We start from the raw sequence: 22,308 nt of genomic DNA, 5'->3' as shown, positions 1-22,308 counted from the left end.
AGAATGACAGAATTAACCTTTTAGTATGACAAAAATCACATAGAAATGAATACTTGATCTCTGTTTGTGCTATTTGTTTGCAGTTCACTTTATTTTCATGTATTGACTTATGACCATGTGTTCTTTTTAGAGCTGATGAAAGTGAAAGAGGAAAGTGAGGAACTGAATGAAGAGGAGGAGAAACATCAGTATCAGAAACATGATAATTTAAAAACTGAAGAAAAATCTTTTAGTTGCTCACAGATTAAAAAGAAATGCTCACAAAAAAGAACTCAAAGACCAAAAACAAAAAAATCTCTTACCTGCCCTCATTGTGGAAAGAGATTCACACATAAAGGAAACCTTAATGTCCACATAAGAATTCACACTGGAGAGAAGCCTTTCACATGTCCACATTGTATGAAGAGTTTCAAACGTAAAGAATATGTTACTAAGCACATGAGAACTCACACTGGAGAGAGGCCTTTCATCTGCCCACATTGTATGAAGAGTTTCACAGAAAAAAGCAACCTTTTTAATCACATAAGAATTCACACTGGAGAGAAGCCTTTCACCTGCCCTCATTGTATGAAGGGTTTCAAACGTAAAGAATATGTTACTAAGCACATGAGAACTCACACTGGAGAGAGGCCTTTCATCTGCAATCAGTGTGGAAAGAGTTATTTTCAAAAAGAAGATCTTAAGCGTCACATGCGAATTCACACTGGCGAGAAGCCTTTCAAATGTCATGAATGTGGGAAGAGTTTCATATGGGCATATAGTCTCAAAAACCATCTGCTCTTTCATACTGGAGAAAAGTCATATAGCTGTGATCAGTGCTGCAAAACATTTTCTTCAGCATCACTCTTAAGAACACACCGGACAGTTCATCCAATTAAGAAGCCTTACTTGTGTTCACTTTGTGGAAAGAGTTTTTCCCAGCTGCACAATTTAAAACAGCACCAGAAAAAACACACCGGTGTGCGAGATCATGTGTGCTCTGAGTGTGGGAAGGCCTTTCACAGAGATTTCGACTTGGAACGTCACCAAAGAGTCCATACTGGAGAAAAACCTTACAAGTGTTCACATTGTGGAAAAAGATTCAGTCAGTCAGGAGCCCTGAAATCACATGAGAGAGTGCATACTGGAGAGAAGCCATACAAATGCACTTCATGTGGTAAGAGCTTCATAACATCAGCACACCTGAAAAAACATGAGAGAGTGCATACTGGAGAGAAGCCATACCACTGCACTTCATGTGGGAAGAGTTTCACACAATCGAGCACTCTACAGACTCATAGAAAAAAGCATTGTCCAGTGTTGTCACAGTGAGCAAAGTTTATCCGCTTTATAAATGGGATGAAATTCAGAAAAAAAAAGCATCAAATCACATTGCATTTGGACTTGTGAGCATATGCTATTTTTTATATTCTGTTTATGTTTAAAGCTACACTATGTACATTTTGGCCCTCTAGCGGTTCAAGCATAACCGTTGTGTCGGAGCGTTGCGAGCTCCGACACAACATAGCATAAAACTCCAGATTACTTGCGGAGGAACATTGCTTTGGAAATTACGTGAGTTGGGCTTCGGCTAATCTGATGGTTTGAGGAGTAACCATGGTTACAGTTGATCTTATCAGAGCGAATGTCACTAACGACAACAAAACTCATCCCCTCACCTCAAAAAATAAATAAAAAATAAATAAATAACAAAAGGAAGAGAAAGACGGATATCTGAAAATATGTCTTATAAGCAGGTAAGTAGCATATCTTCCGCTGTTGTTTTGACTTATTGAAAACAGTTGTTTTACAATAAATAGCAGTACAAAAGTTAGACATAACGCTTGATAGTCATATCAGATAAAAACGTTGCAACTATTATAACTTAACTAGCAGGCAAATTGACCAAGGTTGTAACTAGTTTAGATATTAGCATTGTTACCAGCATAAAATGTAAATTTTTTTCCATTGCCCTTCCTTCCTCGAAAATTAAATTGAAAGCACTGCAGTACCACAATCCATAATAAAATGCACCATTAGAGTGGCTAAAGCTTTCTAATGAACTACCGCACTAAAGAGCTACCTGGATCACTATCATTCCAGTAAAATACACTATATTGCCAAAAGTATTCGCTCACCCATCCAAATAATTGAATTCAGGTGTTCCAATCACTTCCATGGCCACAGGTGTATAAAATGAAGCACCTAGGCATGCAGACTGCTTCTACAAACATTTGTGAAAGAATGAGCCGCTCTCAGGAGCTCAGTGAATTCCAGCGTGGTACTGTGATAGGATGCCACCTGTGCAACAAGTCCAGTCGTGAAATTTCCTCGCTACTAAATATTCCACAGTCAACTGTCAGTGGTATTATAACAAAGTGGAAGCAATTGGGAATGACAGCAACTCAGCCACGAAGTGGTAGGCCACGTAAAATGACAGAGTATGCTGAGGTGCATAGTGCGCAGAGGTCGCCAACTTTCTGCAGAGTCAATCGCTACAGACCTCCAAAGTTCATGTGGCCTTCAGATTAGCTCAAGAACAGTGCGTAGAGAGCTTCATGGAATGGGTTTCCATGGCCGAGCAGCTGCATCCAAGCCATACATCACCAAGCGCAATGCAAAGCGTCGGATGCAGTGGTGTAAAGCACGCCGCCACTGGACTCTAGAGCAGTGGAGACGCGTTCTCTGGAGTGACGAATCACGCTTCTCCATCTGGCAATCTGATGGACGAGTGTGGGTTTGGCAGTTGCCAGGAGAACGGTACTTGTCTGACTGCATTGTGCCAACTGTGAAGTTTGGTGGAGGGGGGATTATGGTGTGGGGTTGTTTTTCAGGAGCTGGGCTTGGCCCCTTAGTTCCAGTGAAAGGAACTCTGAATGCTTCAGCATACCAAGAGATTTTGGACAATTCCATGCTCCCAACTTTGTGGGAACAGTTTGGGGATGACCCCTTCCTGTTCCAACATGACTGCGGACCAGTGCACAAAGCAAGGTCAATAAAGACATGGATGAGTGAGTTTGGTGTGGAAGAATTTGACTGGCCTGCACAGAGTCCTGACCTCAACCCGATAGAGCACCTTTGGGATGAATTAGAGCGAAGACTGCGAGCCAGGCCTTCTCGTCCAACATCAGTGTCTGACCTCACAAATGCGCTTCTGGAAGAATGGTCAAAAATTCCCAAAAACACACTCCTAAACCTTGTGGAAAGCCTTCCCAGAAGAGTTGAAGCTGTTATAGCTGCAAAGGGTGGGCCGACGTCATATTAAACCCTATGGATTAAGAATGGGATGTCACTTAAGTTCATATGTGTCTAAAGGCAGATGAGCGAATACTTTTGGCAATATAGTGTATCTTACCTGTCCAGCAAGAAAAACTCCATCTCTGGGTCGGTTTTAAACCCTTTAATATCTCGGAGTTGTCGCCACCTCTGAAAAGCCAGTACGATGTTGTTTCATGTTTTATTACGGGCTCTATTGCTTTCCCTTTGAGCTTGCAGATTCTTCTCAGTTCGAGTTTTATTTATTTTGAAAATGGGTAATTCCCCTGGGGGTTGTCTTTTTGAATGATCCATGGTCAATGTCGCTCATTTGTTGTGGCTACATGCTTTCAGCTTCAAACTACTACCACACATATCACCTAACATACACATGCTCTGTAGTAACCGGATCTTCTTTTCTTTACGGATATGACGTAAACACACACGGACGAATCACGGAAGTATGCAATTTCCTGCCAAATCCATCCCAACAGCTCTAAAATATAAATAATTATTATAGGCTTACCATAGTGAATGGTTTGGAAGACATATTGTTGGTGTACTTGCTCATTAATGAAATTTTGTTCATTTCTAACTAAAAAATCTGAAGTTACAATCGAAAACATGACAAAAAGACAACTTATAAAACCTGCTTTTTTTCTCAGGACTTTTATTTTTCTATATATTTGGTATGTGAGTGACACAATATTTGTTGTATTCTACTCGAGAACTTTCCGATCTGCACAAGGTTTTGACCATATGTTTGACGGCACAATCATTTCAGAAGTTATGAGAACGGAACACTTCTAATTTGTCATCAGATTAAAAAGCATCTGTTAAGATTTAAATTGCCTATATGCACTGTAGTATAGCATAAGTGCCGCTTCTAAGCATTAAAACGATACCCATTTTGTGTTGGTCAAGGAAGTAGTTCTTAAATGGGTTTTTTTTTCCAGCACCGAGCATCAAAAGTATGCCAAAAGATTTATACGTACTATGTATTATGATTTAAGCAACTCAAGAGCAAGCATACAGTATATGACTGATTTATTTGTATGTACCAACATGTTCCAATATTTTTAACTTGTTATTAATGATACAATAATGTAATAAATATGTTGGAATCCATGTATTACATTGAGTTTGTTTTTTTTTATAAAATGTATAATTAATGTCTCATTTGACTTCAGGCTTGAGTGCTTGAGGCCAATACTAAAGCTGTTTCCGAAATCAATCACTTGTTCACTCATTCGCTATTTCCTATAAAGTGGATGGCAGTGAGTGCACTATATTAGCAAGGAGTGAACAAAACAAGTGAGCAATTTCGGACACTTACGTATACACAGAGCATCGTAGAGTGCCCTAGAGCGGTCTCAGAAACTTTGTCACATAATACTTTTATCTAACGTAGCTTACTTTGGTAATATTAGTGCACTATATAGTGGATAAGGGGCTACACAGCTGACTTTTCAGCACTTACTCATCTCACTGTCACTCAACGTGTCAGCTGTTTTACAGTCTGCAACTAATTTACGAGAACCCCTCATGGATCTCTCCACTGCAACACATGAATGACACTTGATGTCTGCTTAGATATTTCAAAGGCACATATTTAATATGGCACTACAGAACTTCAGGCTCTCTATCAACATCTGTGGTTAAAACCTAAAATTGCAAGCAATTTGCATAGGAATATTTTACTCGAGTTGTGTTTCGGCACTGCTCTTCTGCGCGGATGAATCTCATGGTTTGAGGTTACCTGGACATTGCCTGCGATCACTCTGATATATTCATCTTGGAGTCATGATGTGCAATTTTCATGTTAATATAATGTTATTCACTTAAACATTTATAATCTAAATATTACATATTACTCTTACATATTTTAGTATGATTATTTAAGTGTACTGTACTACACATAAGGGTTTCTGTTTTTGACCGGTAAAATGTCCTAATGTCTGACAAATTAAAATATTGTCAGACACAATGTCTGGTAAAAATATTAACATGACGCGTCAGCAACTCCTTTAGTTGATGCCACGATTGAACAGCGTGATGGCCTCCCAATGATAACAGAACTTCGCTGCCATGAAGGGTTTAAACTTTCCCAACACTTTGCGAAGTCCTAATACACTGCACATTGGCAAAAGAAGCCTGCCTTCTCACGTGCCCACACCGAGAAGCTTCTCACTTCAGAATCGTGCAAAAAAATAAATAAATAAACACTGAAATTAGACGACCAAATTTTTTCCAATTTGTCCAGCAAACTTTATCATTTCTGGACATGTTGGCCAGCACAAAAATTTCTTAGTGGAAATTCTGCTACACATATCAGTTTAAGAGGTGAAACTCTTGACATGGCTGATATGAGTTTAATTGAAGATACTTTATTTTTATATTGTAATCTACAGCCTAGAGGACAATGCAAGTGAACCGTAATATTACAATAGTAGATCTATGGATTGCAAGAAGTAAACTCATGCTTTATCTGGTCCTGTAGCTCAACTGGTAGAGCATGGCACTAGCAACGCCAAGATTATGGGTTCAATTCCCAGGGAACACACAAATTGATAGAGTGTATACCTTAAATGCACTGTAAGTCACTTTGGATAAAAACATCTGCCAAATGAGTAAATGTAAAATGTATTAGAATATAATCTAAAAACACAGAAAGTGGATTTAATAATTATGGGGATTAAATACACTTTATTAAACATAAAAAAGAAGTATGCAATATAACAATTACAATTATAAACAGTTTTCTTATTAGCTTCTTAGGCAGTAAAATTTTAATAGAGAGAAACAACCAAAATTTAAATTGTCCACTTTGTTTAAATGGACTATCTGCTGAAAGTATAATGGAAAATGACAACTTGTGCATTTCTGTGACTGCCGTAAAAGAAATGAGAAAACATTGGCACCCAAACACACTCTGGTAATCTTGAAACTGCAGTAATGTTATATAATACTCAGAAGTCATGAATATTAATTTTCTGGAAAACGATACCTATTAAAGACTTTGCGACCTAAAAAACATGTCCCCTAGTGACGTTTGAGTCATTAAAGCATGACAACCAAAATTAGCTTAAACAACCCTACCAGAAAACATATCTAAACATTATAGCATGTAAACAATTTCACTAAACAGTAAAACATTCATCCAATCTTCTGTTCTCCTTTCTGCTGTTCTGAACTGCGACATGACTTAAACATGCAGGGATGAATGACGTAAACCTGTTGGGTCCCACCAAATCCGACCCAACAGCTCAAAATAGAACTCATTACTTTAGGCTTTTCATAGTTGTGGTGGGGTAAGCAAGAGACAGACACAATGGGTGTGTCGTCAGGCCTTTGAGACGCATTTATTTAAAATCAACATAAAATGTTCAAAAGGGGGGATTAAAGTGTCCATGGGGATAAGTGTCCAAACAAAGGGGGAATCTGGCATCCTCACGGTGCAATGGGGCTATGTGAAGGATAGGTGGTGATTAAAGTGTATAATGGAAGGGGTCCAGGGCCTCACGTGCTCCCCTCCTGGCTCCATCTAATTTGCACCAGATGCTTCCCGCTCTGTTCCTGGACCTGCAAGGATGCCAGTGTGTGCACAAAGAGATAGAAGCCAACTTCATAAGGAGAGGCGCGCTCTATGTTTTAATGGCAGTGGTGATGAGGGTTTATTCACCTCAGGTGTGCCTCAGCATCCACTGCCCAAATTAGGCTTTTTAACCCTAAAAAGGTGTTTGTATCCTTGGAGATATAAACATTTGAGAGGCAAGGGAAAGGAGCACTGATCATGTGGGCCAAATGTTTGCAAACAAATATTAAAACGGGGGTCCCTGCAAATACTGAGGTCATGTGACTATGTATAAAAACTCACAATCTCTATCTAAATGTGACATGGTAGCATGTTGTGAGAAAACCACTGACCTTGAGGTAGAAGTTGATATCGTTTACATGTTAACTATATTTTGAGGGACAATCTCTGCTTAAAATATTGATGCTAGCAATTGTATTATGTTCATTTAAAAAAATATGAAATAAATATATAATTTTTTCATAATCTGACACACAATGTTTGTATCCCGTAGTATAAAAAAAGAGTTCAGTATATGAATGGAGAGTGAATGGAGAATTGGTGACTGTGTTTTACAGAAAATCAGTACAATTTAACATTACCATCAAATGTTAAGTTTTATGTAATAAGTACATGGGTTTGATCAGGGTCACACCAGACCCTGGTTACACATCTATGGGGGGGCTCCCACCCATACTGAAAAGCCCCACAATCTATGTTAAGTGACAATGGCTAGTTAAAAATATATGACAAATTAGGAAAGTTGTGTTTTGGGTGGATAACATTAGATGGCTGTAAAATTTGGCTCTTGCTACATATTGATCTTTTCTGACCAAGCTATCCTAAATGAACCAAAGGGTTGGGCCCAGATGATCAAAGGGATGGTGTATCATTACAGGGCCCTGGCAATCAGCTCTACTGTTTTCACCTGAAAGTCCTGAGGACTAGTGGTCAAATTGCACTGTATTTGCCAAGGGCCCTGGTGTTTACCTTCCTTTGGCAGTCCTGAGGCTTTGGATGCCACTGGCTGTCAGAGGCCCTGGGGCACTGGCCACACACTTGATCTTGATCAGTACCATAGTATACTCTCATTAATGAGTTCACTCTCTCTCTCTCTCTTTCGCTCTCGTCTCACCCACATTCACACATGCTGACATGCATACATACGTGCACGCACACACGCATAGAGACTCGAGTCACGATCAGAGCCTTGGTGTCAACACACACAAGTGACTATTTCTATTTCGTTAAACAAAATAACTTTTAATATGTGCAAGAGTTTTAATGTACTTCATCATATTCAGCCTCCCATAGTGGAAAGCACCCTCGCACTCCTCTCCCCCTCCCTTTTGCTCTCACACAAACTTTCACACATGGAAACACACACATACTTGGGAGAAAAGTCAGCGCACCCCTGCGACTCGGTAACGGAAAAGCTATGTACAAGAGTTGCAACACTCGCTAATAAGTATCCTTAAACTTACATCTTGCCAGTTTGAAGTGATGAAACTGCTGAATAGAGCCACATAAATCACAGGTAATTTCACATGCGAACTCTCTTAGTTTTTCTTTCTCTCGCTCACACACACACACATAAACACGTACACTACCTTGTTACTGCAATGCTGAAAAGCAGTGAATCCTCCTTTGCTAGTTCTAAAGTGACATTTTCGAACTAGCAACGGAGGCTCTGGCTTTATCAGAGCTAGACGCTAAACCTGTGGTGGACAAAAGTAGTTCCACTCAAAAGAACATTTAATGTCAAGGGCCAATTTAAACCACTTAATGCCATATTAGTCAACAGTAATACGAATTGTGTGAGCAGAGCCAAATACTTTGTATTTCTTGTGTGTGATGCTTATAATTTCATACTGACATATCTATAAGACACTCAAAATACTTCCAAGAGATGACGCTACCGTGGCGTGACGTAATACTATCAAGTAGGATATTGTTGTTGAATTTTGAGACAATAAAAAAGATATTGAAGATTTTTTCTAATCTTATTACAGGCCTACACATAAAGAATGTGCATGGATTTCAGCTTTGTGTTCTCAATTTATCCATACAGTATATTGGGACTGCTAAAGATAATTTTATTATTAAATTAAACGTTAATAAAAAAAATAAAAAAAATAACTTCAATTAATATGATATTTAAAATGTTTTCCTGATCTAAAAAAATAATAATAATTGTGCTTATTTTCTTAAGAGATATTCTAGATTAAGACTTAAAGCATTACATTATGAAATGAATTAAAAATATAGGCTGTATTAAGATGCATTAAAACATTTATAGGTCTACTATTTGTTTAACTCCAACACATGATTATAATTAAGAACCTGCCAAAGTTTACAAGGTTCGTGGCAATGTGGCATTGTATCTTTTAACACCCCCTGTAATGCTAATAAATCCCCCATCTCGAAATACCAATTTAACCCTTGCTTAAAACTGCCTCAAACAGCATTACAGTTTTTGTCTAGTTGGGATATAAGAGAGTACTGGCCTATTCGATTCAAGCACTTGTGATCGGACGGATGTCATGTTTTACGGTGTTTGCAGTGAATGGAGCGCTGTGATGACTCTCATCTTGGTTTGTCTCTTTTGGTGACTGTCAGCCCTGTGACCATGTGGTGCAGTGGATAGTGTGCAGAAATGAGTAGCACAAAGGTACAGGTTCGACTGCCCCTGCACAGCGCACTCTCCCAACCGTTCTGCTGTGGGGTAGCTTATCACATCAGTATTCTATGTTCACCGAATGTGGGGCTAAGGGGAACTTCATGGATTCCTCTTTGGCCATCCAATGGGGCTTGCCCCTCACTGATCTGGAAGTTTCTTTGTCTGCTAGTGACATCTGGTGGAAGTTGTTGGAGAGGGTATCCAAGGCCATGGTTCTGGTGAGTTTGCTGATTTTGGGCAGCCATGAGGAGGAGATTGTGTTTTACCTAATCAGGTCCCCCATGGTCCCCTGGTTTTGTGGCATTCCTGGTTGTTAAAACACAATCCTCATATTAAAGAACATTAGAAGAACGGGTGTGCGGTTCTTCTTTGTGGAGAAGAAGGATGGTAGATACACCCCTGCATCGACTACTGGGGGCTGAACAACATCACTGTTAAAAATAGGTACCTGTTAGCTCTGATGTCTTCAGCCTTAAAGTTGCTGCAGGGAGAGACCATCTTTACAAAGTTGGACCTCTGCAACTCTTACCACCTTGTGTGCATCAATTAGGGGGATGAGTGGAAGACAGCCTTCAAGGTCCTTTAGAGATTCCTGGGCTTTGCCATCTTCTATTAGCGCTTTATCAAAAATTACAGTCGCTGCTCCCCTGACCAGTCTTAACACCACCACAGTTAGGTTCAATTTGTCATCGCTGGGACAAGTGGCCTTTGACAAGCTCAAATTCTTATTTATCTCCGGTCCTCACTATTACGGATCTTGACATACCGTTCGTGGTAGAGGCTGACATGTCAGAGGTAGGGGTGGGGGAAGTTATTTTACAGTGTTCCCATAAGGATGGAAAGACTCACCCCTGTGTCTTTTTATCTCACCGTTTGTCGAGGGGGGAACTAATTACGATATTGGTAACCGGAAGCTGCTGGCCTTGGAGCAGTGGTGACTACTGGTTGGGGGGGGAGTTAAGGAACTGTTTTTTTTTTTTTGTTTGGACAGACCACAAAAATCTTAAGTATGTCAGCTCGGCTATGAGATTGTTTGGTGCTCTTCTTTGGGAGGTTCAACTTTACAATCTCCTACCAACCTCCTCAGTTCGGTCAGCAGTTCAGTCAGAAGTTCTTAATGCTCTTCTCTCTGGTCTGGCTCAGCTCTGTCTCCCTGTTACCCTGCTTCCTTATTCTATACTTACCTCTCTCTCAGCGCTGTATGGTTCCTGTCACCTCCAGCTCACCACCATCTTCTGCTTCGCTGGTCAGCCCATTCTTCAGTGGTTACCCCTGCTCCGTTGGTGGCTCTCTGGGACTCAATCTCTGCTTCTCCGCCGTTGGCTCTCCCCTCAGCCCCGCCTACATCGCTCCACTGGCTTCAGCTGTCACCTTCATTGCCCTTGCTGCTTATTCTCATCACCTTTGGTGCCCTGCTCTTTCTTCTGATTGCTGTTTTCAATAAAGTCTACTTTTGTCATCTCTACAGTTGTTTGGATCCACACTTTTCATCTTCTCACACTTTATCACTTTCAGAGCCTTTATTCCAAAAGTTATTGCATTAACCCCTTTACTACTGTATGGACCAAAAAGGACCATTACATTTGTGACCTCAACAACCCCCAGTGTTCAAGACACGGGTGCGGCCTTGCCGACCAGATCTCCTTTAAGATGGAGCTACACAACCATCACCTTTTGCTGGGGATAATGAAACTGAGCAACTTGATCAATGATAATGCTAATAATGAACTTGGACTGCCCTCTGCAGTGCTGAGACTAGCGGCCTTTCACCAGCTTCACCATGTGCCCTGTCTACCATAGATCACACAGCGTACACAATCACTGTTCCTGGAACTTGGGGAGAGATCAACGAGAAGGTTTGGAAGTATTGGGTTGATAAAGGACCACAATTTTGTCAAAACAGCAATATAAAAATCAAAAGAGAAGGTTTTCATAAAGCCTATTAGACTAGACAATGGCAAAAACGTGCAACAAGATTGGCTCCTATATTTCTCATCAAAGGAAGCTGTGTATTTTTTTGTGTGGTAGGGTAAGAAGGGTAAAATTGACCATGGACTTGGACAGAATGCCAGTATTGGCCAGAGGTGCAGTAATTACATTTACATCTTTAACATCTAAAATGTATGTGTTTCAGAAGATACTAAAATTTTTAGATTCCCCTATAATAGAAATTACCTGGGGTTCCTTAAGCTAATCAGTCAGTTTGATCCATTTCTTAGAGAGTATATTGTACGATTTGGCAGTGCGGTCAACGGGACTCCTTAATATATTTCATCTACTCTTTGTGAAGAGTTTATTCATTTGATGGGTGAAAAAGTGCTCTCTGTAATCCTGAATAAAATCAGGATGGCAAAATATTATCCAGTAATCATTGACTCCAGCCCAGATATTTCACATTCAGACCAGATTACTTTTATTGTGATCTATGTATCAAAAGAGGGAAGCATAGAGGAGCGTTTCCTGAATTTTTTACCCATAAGCAGTCACACTGGCGAGTCACTGTTCAATTCAGTTATTTCAGTTCTGGTGGAGATGGACCTAAACATAGAGAACTGCCGTGGACAATGCTTTGACAATGGCAAAAACATATATGATGGTTACACAAAGTTAACCCTGTAAGCCTTGTGTACACTACACAACTTGCAGTCGGCGCCCTGCAATAATGGTCTTGTTCTCCGTCCTGCTGGTTTACACTAGACAGCTGATCACAGACTGGGTGTATCAATTACACGATCATTCATCCCCGACTGAGGTCCTGTGCATACCTGGTATTAAACTTTTTGGGTGATCTGATCACAAGTGTACAAGCGAGACACATCACCGTTACACCTGGTCGTCTCTTTTGACTTGTGTTTGGAATTTCGAGGGGAGAGTCTCTGATTTCATGAGGACCGTACATCAATCATTACGTCTGTGCATTAATGAATGATAATAAAGCACAAAAAAGTAAATGAAGCCAAAGCGCTAAAAACACAGTTTCTCTTAATTTTAAGCAAACATCACATTTAGAGCAGAATTCTGAGGGTTTTTTTTTTTTTTTTTACTGCAGTACCTGTGACTGAGCTTCTAATAATGGGTGTATTTATCATATCTGTGTCCCTGCATGTTGATATGAGACACACTGAAGTTCTTGTATATGTACATGCATTTGCTTTTTTAAATTTCCGACCATGCAGTTATTTCCCTTTAAATCCACACATAACCGGCAAAGTTTAAACTCTTGTTTTATTAGGCAGCGTTCCACTGCTGTGGCACTATGTGCCAAATTTCAGAGGGCCTGTTTCCACCTGGTATTATGATTCGTGTGATCCGATCACATGTAGTCAGCCCAAAATACAGGTCTAAAATGTTTTGATCAGATCACAAAAACCACACACGAATGTGGTAAAAAAAAAAAATGCATATGACCGCAATACATTTGAGGTGTAAATGCTAATCTGTCCTGTATGCAGTGAAGCACCACCCCTCAACTGTCAATCTACCGCAGAGCTAAAACAAGAGTTTAAACTTTGCCAATTACGAGCAGCTTTAAAAGGAAAAAACTATCCGATCAGAAAATTTTAAAAAGCAAATACATACACAATCACGAGAGCTTCACGGATATTTTAAAGTGTGTCTGATATCTACAGAAAAGAAGCATGAACACTTGAAGCTCCTTTAATACAGATAATCCACTAAAATAACGGATAATTCTGCTCGACATGTTGCGTATATCGTTTGTGCTTAGATTAAATATCAACCGCATCTGGAGGAAACAGCGTGCCGTTTTTTTGTTTGTTTGTTTGTTTGTTTTTCGCTTTCTTTGTCTTTTCTGACAATTTTGTGCTTTAATATCATGCAGTAACACACTGACATAGTGATTGATTTATGTCGTCATGAAACAGAGACCCTCCCCTCCAAATCCGAACACAAGTGGTCACAGGAGATGCTTTTAAGCGACCAGGTGTAAACAGCGATGGTTCTCACCTCATGTGATCGGATCACCCGAGCCAAGACGCATCGCAATACGAGGTGGAAACGGGGTCTGAATGCATTTTAAGTGGACAAATCTAAAAACAGTTTGATAAATACAGAAATTAAAGGGATAGTTTACCCAAAAATGAAAATGCTCTCATCATTTATTCACCATCATGCCATCCCAGATGTGAATGAATTTTTTTCTTCTGCAGTACACAAACGAAGATTTTCTGTTTCAGCTCTTTTGCACCAACAGAGCTGAAATATTCTTCTAAAAATCTTCATTTGTGTCCTGCAGAACAAAGAAAGTCATACACTTCTGGGATGGCGTAAGGATGAATAAATGATGAGACAATTTTCATTTTTGGGTGAACTATACCTTTAAATCGCATTAAGCGTTTTTTTACCACGAGCGGTTCAGAATGTCCCCTCCGAGATTCTGTTGTATGATGTCACGCAAACATGGCGGCGCTGAGGAGAGTTTGCAGAGTTACTATAAACATTAACTTTTAAGCGAATAAAATCCATCAATGAGTAAAATAAACGCAACAAAGTTTCCGTATTATATGATGTTTAGCACACGTTTGCAGAGACATGCAAAATGGTAAACGATCTTCTCTATTTATACTCATAAACCTGTAAAAACTACTGCCATTGTAGTTTTGTTTGTTTCTACATTATTCGAGTATCGGACAATAGACCGCCGCATGTTTGAAAACCGGATCAAGTAGGAATATCCAGCATCCGACATTGAATAATACGGGCTAACTGCATACACGTACATTAGAGATTAAACAGTGCTGTAAATAAGAAGTGAGTAGAAGTATGTAAATTGAGATTCATGTTTATAAATGCTGCATTATTCTCATCATCCTAAACGAAGACTTGTTTCAACACGAACAGGAATAACTCCAGGTGTTACAATTGAGACCTGCGTGATAAATCATTGTAAAATGATGTTTATTAAAGAAGAAAGTGAGGACATGAGTTATCCAGAACCATGCTGTTCAAATGCTATGAAAGATGAAGAGACTGAGGAACAAAGAGGTTTGTGTTCATTCTTCATTATTGTCTGTTGATGAAGATTAAAGTTTCAGTCTGTTCACCAGAGTTGGTGGTTGATGATACCTAATGCTATCTATGGTGGCTGTGTAAGCATGCATTTCTATATCTGGTGTGAATCACTACATCACTTACATCACTCACATATGTGTATATGTACGTGTGTGCGTATATATATATATATATATATATATATATATATATATATATATAGATTTTGTGAGAAGTATTTTTAGTAAAAGTAAGATTTAAAAGATAAGCCTAATACTGTTTCCACATCATCAATAAGATTAATTCAGTTCCATTCTTACTGGTGCAGATCGCGATGAAACGCTTGTTCTACAAAGTGTTTTCTGTCTCATTTTAAAAGAATCTGTGGTCAAAACGTAGGGCACTTAGTATTCCTCGCAGCAGCAATGACACAGTGATCACTTACATCATTGCCAAATAGACCTATATCTGTGTATTTATGAGGAAAATAAGAATCACACATAGATTTAAAATGATTGGAGACAGAAGACAGCCAATCCCAATTGAGATCACCCACAAATAGAATTTCCTTAAAGTCCAGTTATGATAGGTGTTGAGTTAGTGAAGTTAGAGATTAAAAGCTTGCTGAAGGGGGTCTAAATCAGCCAGTCACTGTCAAAGTTGCATTCTTTCAAATCTCAACATTCAAACTGTTTGCAAAATGATGATGTAGCTACCACCCTGGAATGGAATTTATTATTTATATAAATTGCAAAACCACCACCCTTCCTAGGGTGGTCACATATAAATACTGTGTAACCCTTAAGTGAATAATTCACCCAAAAATGAAAATTATCTCATTATTTACTCACCCTCATGTCATCCCAGATGTGTATGACTGTCTTTCTTCTGCAGAACACAAATAAAGGTTTTCAGAAGAATATCTCAGCTCTGTAGGTCCTCACAATGCAAGTGAATGGGTGCCACAATTTTGACACTCCAAAAAGCACATAAAGGGTGCACAAAAGTAATCCATATGACCTCAGTGGTTAAATCCAAATCTTCAGAAGTGATATGATAAGTGTGGGTGAGAAACAGATCAATATTTAAGTGAATTTTTGCTTGAAATTCCTCCTTTCCCAGTAGGGGGTGATATGCATGAAGAATGTGAATCACCAAAAACACAAGAAGAAGAATGTGAAAGTTAAAGTGGAAACTGGCTGAACAGGGAGGAGAATTTATAGTGAAAAAGGACTTAAATATTGATCTGTTTGTCACCCACACCTATCATATCGCTTCTGAAGACATTGATTTAACCACTGTAGTTTTATGGATTACTTTTATACTATGTGATATTTGGACTTTCACAATGTTGGCACACATTCACTTGCATTGTATGGACCAAAAGTGCTGAGATATTCTTCTAAAAATCTTCATTTATGTTCTTCTGAAGAAAGAAAGTCATACACATCTGGGATGGCATAAGGGTGAGTAAATTATGAGAGAATTGTAATTTTTGGGTAAACTGTTCCTTTAATAGCAATATCCTTATCTGAGATGTATAACCATGTTTCAGAAAGTATAAGAAAATCAGCATCTGTTGAGTGAGCCCATATTTTGACTGAGTTCAGTTTTGGTAGCAAGTTACGCACATTTATGTGAATAAAACCTATTTCAGACCTAGATATAAAATCCTCAGGTGTACTTGTACATTTTATTGGGTCCAGATTTGGATGTACATTCCCAGATAATAATAAAACTAGAATAAAATGCTGTTTAACTGATTTAAATGATATAGTGGTACTTGCTTTTATGGTTTGGAAACCAGATATCTTATAATTAGAGAAAGCTAAAAACCAACCATATATGTCATTCGACTGGCAGGGGTGCATTAAGGTACCTTGGGGCCCATGGGCTAACCATTCCGCAGGGTCCCCCTGCCATGAACATGTGCTTCACGGACAGATTTCACGGTTGCGCACCATCTCAGTGTTTAAAACAGCATCTCCATGCTGAGCGCGTTACGTCGACGGGGGATAATGGAGTGGCGGACACCGTGAAATGGGCCCCTAGGCTTCAGCCCATGTAAGCCTGTGCAATAACGTGCCCCTAACAACTGGAGAAAATGAGGTGTTGTATGCATTATGGGGCTTGTGAAGTCCAATGAGAATGCTCGGCTGGATTAGAATCCCAGGACGTGCCATCAATAAGCCAAAATAACTGGATAAAGTCATCATAAAGCCACTTCTTGCTTCTTGTAATATATTTCTGTAATAATTTAGCATGTGGAATTGCTATACGATCTCTAGCCTTTATTTTGGCAGAAAACTGAAGGAAGTTTGTGTGTTGTTGTTTCAGTGTTTAGTTAGGAAGGAGGACCACAAAGCTGTTGTCAGCTCAAACATGGTGAAATGCTCTAATATCCTCTTCGCTCCACACAATCCTGGTGCCATGACTTTAGATTTGTTTGAAAACTTGTAATGGCCAAACGTATTTGGAATTACGTAAATGTGCAACCGAAGTAAATCTGGAACGCTTCAAATATAACGCAGTTGCCGCACGTTAGCGACACGCACAAACCAAACTCAAAGCACGGCTGTTCTGTGTAAAACACACGATCAGGGCATGAGATGGGACTAATTTCATGATCAAGCACAGAACCGCTCTGAGACTGCTGGAACACCATTTCATTATCCTCATGTGTGTACAGAGTATGTGTAAAACAATACAGATCAGAGCGACACATACAATACTCATAAATATCTGCGGCTCCGTATGTCAGAGTGTACTCAAATGTGAAACAGTGATTTGTCAGAGACGAACTGCTGAAGAGAGCATTAGGTTAGGTGAGGTGAAAATGGACTTCGGAAGAGCTTGTGATTTGGTCTGTCATCCATAGTCTCAAGACCATAATCAAAATGAACAATCATTTGCAACTTTACCTGGCGTATAATTTCTGCTATTTAACTCACTAATACCATTGATGGTTATCCTAAATTAACCATGAGAGACAGAAACCGTGATCGTGGTTAAAATACGATTAATTGTGCAGCCCTACCTCTAATCATTATTTTTCTGTATTTTCCAATTGACACCTATCCTCTTTACATGTCTGCCACCATTTTATACACCTGTCTTTGCATTAGTATCAAATGCTTTCTATAAAAAACATTTTTCATGATCTTACCTCTTATGACCATATCACCATGAATGCACAATGTAAACGTTACAAATTATGCATTATCTGCTGCGTATATACTATTTAAAATGATCATAGAGTAGTTAAAACAGCTTCTTTTACTGATGTCATGTGCATTCTGTTTATAGACTGAGGCAAGAATTAATTGACATTGGTTAATGTTTTACATGTCACGTCTTAACCTAGCAAAGTGGTCACACTGCAGTTCAAAATGCAACTATAGTTAAAACAGGGTTATCTTTTAGTTATTTACTGATAACTAACGTATCATGTGATGGTAAGTGTAGATGTATGCAAGCAAGCCATTGGCAAACTCAAATCATATATAGTCAAGTCATTTTTATTTGGATAGCGCTTTTCACAAAACACATCATTTCAAAGCAGCTATACAGAAAATCATGTTTTAAAAAGCTGTAAATGTCAGAGTTATCATTGTGCAGTTTGATAATAATGTGATTATAAATTGTGTCTTAAGGAAAAAATAACAATAATAATAATAAACTAAGTACAAAACTCCATAACACGTTGGTTAATGGAGAAAAATAACCTTGGGAGAAACCAGGCTCACTGTGGGGGCCAGTTCCCCTCTGACTAAACAGCATGAATATAATGCCATTATTAATTATTTATGTGCAGTGCAAGTCACGGTTTAAAATTAGTATTCTGTTTCCCACCATTTTTTCACAGAGCTTCTAACCTCTTTTCAATGGTGGGAACCTGGCTTTTAATTCAAAAAATAACATTTTAAATTCATTTATCATGAAAGTATACATTCAGTTACTTTGATTATTGGTTGTGTTACTTTTGAACTTTGATGTACTTTCCCAGAGCTTTCTCATGACTCAGTACCATTGTTCTTTGCTTACAGCTGAGGACACAGATTATTTTCTTGCAACATCAGCACTGTCAGTAACCTCATATGCCCTCTTCTGGGTCACACAATGTCCACACTTCTAGTAACATCATATGCCCTCTCCTGGGTCACACAAAGCTATTCTATATTAGTATTTTTCTACATTTGATATATAAAAATCTACTATACTGGCAGTTTATGGCAGCTCATTTTGGTGAGGTCCATCTTAAGTCCAAGATTCAGATGGTGGTCAATTAAGTATCCCATGTCTTACGGTTGGATTTGGCATAGATTCATCCTCTGTGATGTCCATCGTAGTAGACTGAAATTATATTTGGCTGGCTCAGGCTGCAGTTAGTTGTCCTCACTCAGCAACACACAGTAGTGGGAGTCGGACATCAGGCAGGACCGGCGCTGGATCTGGCAGGCTCTGGTAACCTCAGGATTTGTATCACACGGTTAAGACAGGGAAACAAATAGAATAATATTAGCATAGACGCCATTCACTTTAAAAAATGGTTAAAGAAAATGAGAAGTGTTTCAGGTTCTGGCAGACCTAACTAATGCAGCATAACTATAAGTTCATGGACAAATTAGGTGTATGCCTGCCTGAACAGATGAGTCTTTAGTCTAGACTTAAACTGAGAGAGTGTGTCTGAGTCCCGAACAGTGCTAGGAATACTATTCCATAATATACGAGACAAATAAGAAAAGGATCTACCTCCTTTTGTGGATTTTGATATTCTTGGTATTATTAACAGCCCAGAATTGTAGTGAACTTGATGGTATATAAGCATGATAGAATGTCACTTAAGTATTGTGGAGCTAGACCATTCAAAGCTTTGTAAGTAGTTAAACGTATTTTAAAATTAATACGAAATTTAACAGGTAGCCAATGTAGCAACGATAAAATTGGGCTGATATGATCATATTTCTTGGTTATAGTCAGCACTCAAGCTGCTGCATTTTGAACCAATTTAAGTTTATTTATTGAACCTGCAGGACATCCTCCCAAGTAATGCATTACAATAATATAGTCTTGAGGTCATGAAAACATTAATTTGTTTTTCGGCATCAGAAACAGAGAGCATGTGTCATATCTTACCAATATTTCTGAGGTGGAAGAATGTTGTTTTACAAATATTGGAAATGTGATTTTCAAAGAACAGATTGCAATCAAATATAACACCTAAGTTCTTCGCTGTAGAAGACGATGTAACAGTACATCCATTTAGAGCCAAATTATACTTTAGCGGCTTATTTTTAGAGGTTTTTGGTTCAATAATTAGTACCTCTGTTTTGTTGGAATGGAGTAGAAGGAAATTTCTAGCCATCCAATCTTTGATTTCATTGATACACTGTGCTAACTTGGAGAATTGTAAAAATTTCGTCGGGTTTCAAAGAAATAGAAAGTTTGGTATCATCGGCATAACAGTGAAAACTAATTCCATGATTTCCGATAATGTCTCCCAGCTGAAGCATATACAGGTGCATCTCAATAAATTAGAATGTCGTGGAAAAGTTCATTTATTTCAGTAATTCAACTCAAATTGTGAAACTCGTGTATTAAATAAATTCAATGCACACAGACTGAAGTAGTTTAAGTCTTTGGTTCTTTTAATTGTGATGATTTTGGCTCACATTTAACAAAAACCCACCAATTCACTATCTCAAAAAATTAGAATACATCATAAGACCAATAAAAAAAAACATTTTTAGTGAATTGTTGGCCTTCAGGAAAGTATGTTCATTTACTGTATATGTACTCAATACTTGGTAGGGGCTCCTTTTGCTTTAATTACTGCCTCAATTCGGCGTGGCATGGAGGTGATCAGTTTGTGGCACTGCTGAGGTGGTATGGAAGCCCAGGTTTCTTTGACAGTGGCCTTCAGCTCATCTGCATTTTTTGGTCTCTTGTTTCTCATTTTCCTCTTGACAATACCCCATAGATTCTCTATGGGGTTCAGGTCTGGTGAGTTTGCTGGCCAGTCAAGCACACCAACACCATGGTCATTTAACCAACTTTTGGTGCTTTTGGCAGTGTGGGCAGGTGCCAAATCCTGCTAGAAAATGAAATCAGCATCTTTAAAAAGCTGGTCAGCTGAAGGAAGCAAGAAGTGCTCTAAAATTTCTTGGTAAATGGGTGCAGTGACTTGGTTTTCAAAAAACACAATGGACCAACACCAGCAGATGACATTGCACCCCAAATCATCACAGACTGTGGAAACTTAACACTGAACTTCAAGCAATTTGGGCTATGAACTTCTCCACCCTTCCTCCAGACTCTAGGACCTTGGTTTCCAAATGAAATACAAAACTTGCTCTCATCTGAAAAGAGGACTTTGGACCACTGGGCAACAGTCCAGTTCTTCTTCTCCTTAGCCCAGGTAAGACGCCTCTGACGTTGTCTGTGGTTCAGGAGTGGCTTAACAAGAGGAATACTGTAGCCAAATTCCTTGACACGTCTGTGTGTGGTGGCTCTTGATGCCTTGACCCCAGCCTCAGTCCATTCCTTGTGAAGTTCACGCAAATTCTTGAATCGATTTTACTTGACAATCCTCATAAGGCTGTGGTTCTCTCGGTTGGTTGTGCATCTTTTTCTTCCACACTTTTTCCTTCCACTCAACTTCCTGTTAACATTCTTGGATACAGCACTCTGTGAACAGCCAGCTTCTTTGGCAATGAATGTTTGTGGCTTATCCTCCTTGTGAAGGGTGTCAATGATTGTCTTCTGGACAACTGTCAGATCAGCAGTCTTCCCCATGATTGTGTAGCCTAGTGAACCAAACTGAGAGACCATTTTGAAGGCTCAGGAAACCTTTGCAGGTCTTTTGAGTTGATTAGCTGATTGGCATGTCACCATATTCTAATTTTTTGAGATAGTGAATTGGTGGGTTTTTGTTAAATGTGAGCCAAAATCATCACAATTAAAAGAACCAAAGACTTAAACTACTTCAGTCTGTGTGCATTGAATTTATTTAATACACAAGTTTCACAATTTGAGTTGAATTACTGAAATAAATGAACTTTTCCACGACATTCTAATTTATTGAGATGCACCTGTATAAGGAGAAAAGCAGAGGCCCTCAAACAGATCCCTGTGGCACTCCATATTTAACTTTGTTTGAACTGACAATTCCTCTTTACACAGACAAAGTGGAAGCAGTGTGATAAATAGAACCTAAACCAAGCTAATGCCTGTCCACAAATACCAACAAAATTTTCAAGCCTATCCAAGAGAATTTTTTTATCTATGGTGTCGAAGGCACCACTAAGATCTAGGCTTGGGATCGATGCCTTTTTCATGCATCGATAATCTGAAGATTTTCCCGATGATTATCAATATACATATCAATTTATTATTTCCAGATATAAGTTTGTTGCACAATAGTCTTTGTCTCTTCAGACATATTTCTTAACACAACTTTGGTAAACTGTGATTGGCAGGGTTAATTAAAGGGGGTCACAAACCGGACACATCTGGCGGTTGACCTGGCACATTCTAAAATTCAAAACAATGATTTGTTTTCTACAAAGGTACGAACACACCGCTAACGCTCCACGTCAACATTCTGAAGTGCCAAGGAACGCAACCCGCATAGTTTTCCATTAAATTCGACCCAAATCATTATCAAAGGACAAAGAATATTTACTCTAGTATAACTGGATGATATATTTTGTACATGTATCTTTCATAGAGCCTACACAATGTATTTTCAGTTACAAGTATGTCTTTTTGTGGTTTTTCAGCTTGAATGAAAGACCTATTCTGTGATACA

General features: G+C 38.9%; 1 protein-coding gene across 14 annotated transcripts in view; it reads left to right on the top strand.

The window, feature by feature from the left end:
- Positions 1 to 22,308, top strand: part of LOC127442895 (zinc finger protein OZF-like) — a 221,907-nt gene that overhangs the window by 190,974 nt on the left and 8,625 nt on the right. For 4 of the 14 annotated variants that reach the window (XM_051701240.1, XM_051701241.1, XM_051701238.1 and 1 more), the window contains exon 2: positions 14,349 to 14,492. The exons of 4 other annotated variants lie outside the window; for them this stretch is intronic. In XM_051701240.1, the coding sequence (XP_051557200.1) occupies positions 14,399 to 14,492 (94 nt within the window). In that variant the 5' untranslated portion in view covers positions 14,349 to 14,398. Of the gene's footprint in view, positions 1 to 130; positions 1,157 to 13,904; positions 14,259 to 14,348; positions 14,493 to 22,308 lie in introns of those variants that run through there. 6 more of the 14 variants (XR_007897547.1, XM_051701250.1, XM_051701237.1 and 3 more) reach the window with 3 other exon arrangements.

Source organism: Myxocyprinus asiaticus, chromosome 6 (genome assembly GCF_019703515.2).
Source record: "Myxocyprinus asiaticus isolate MX2 ecotype Aquarium Trade chromosome 6, UBuf_Myxa_2, whole genome shotgun sequence".
Taxonomy (NCBI): domain Eukaryota; kingdom Metazoa; phylum Chordata; class Actinopteri; order Cypriniformes; family Catostomidae; genus Myxocyprinus; species Myxocyprinus asiaticus.
This window is presented reverse-complemented; position numbering and strand designations above follow the sequence as displayed.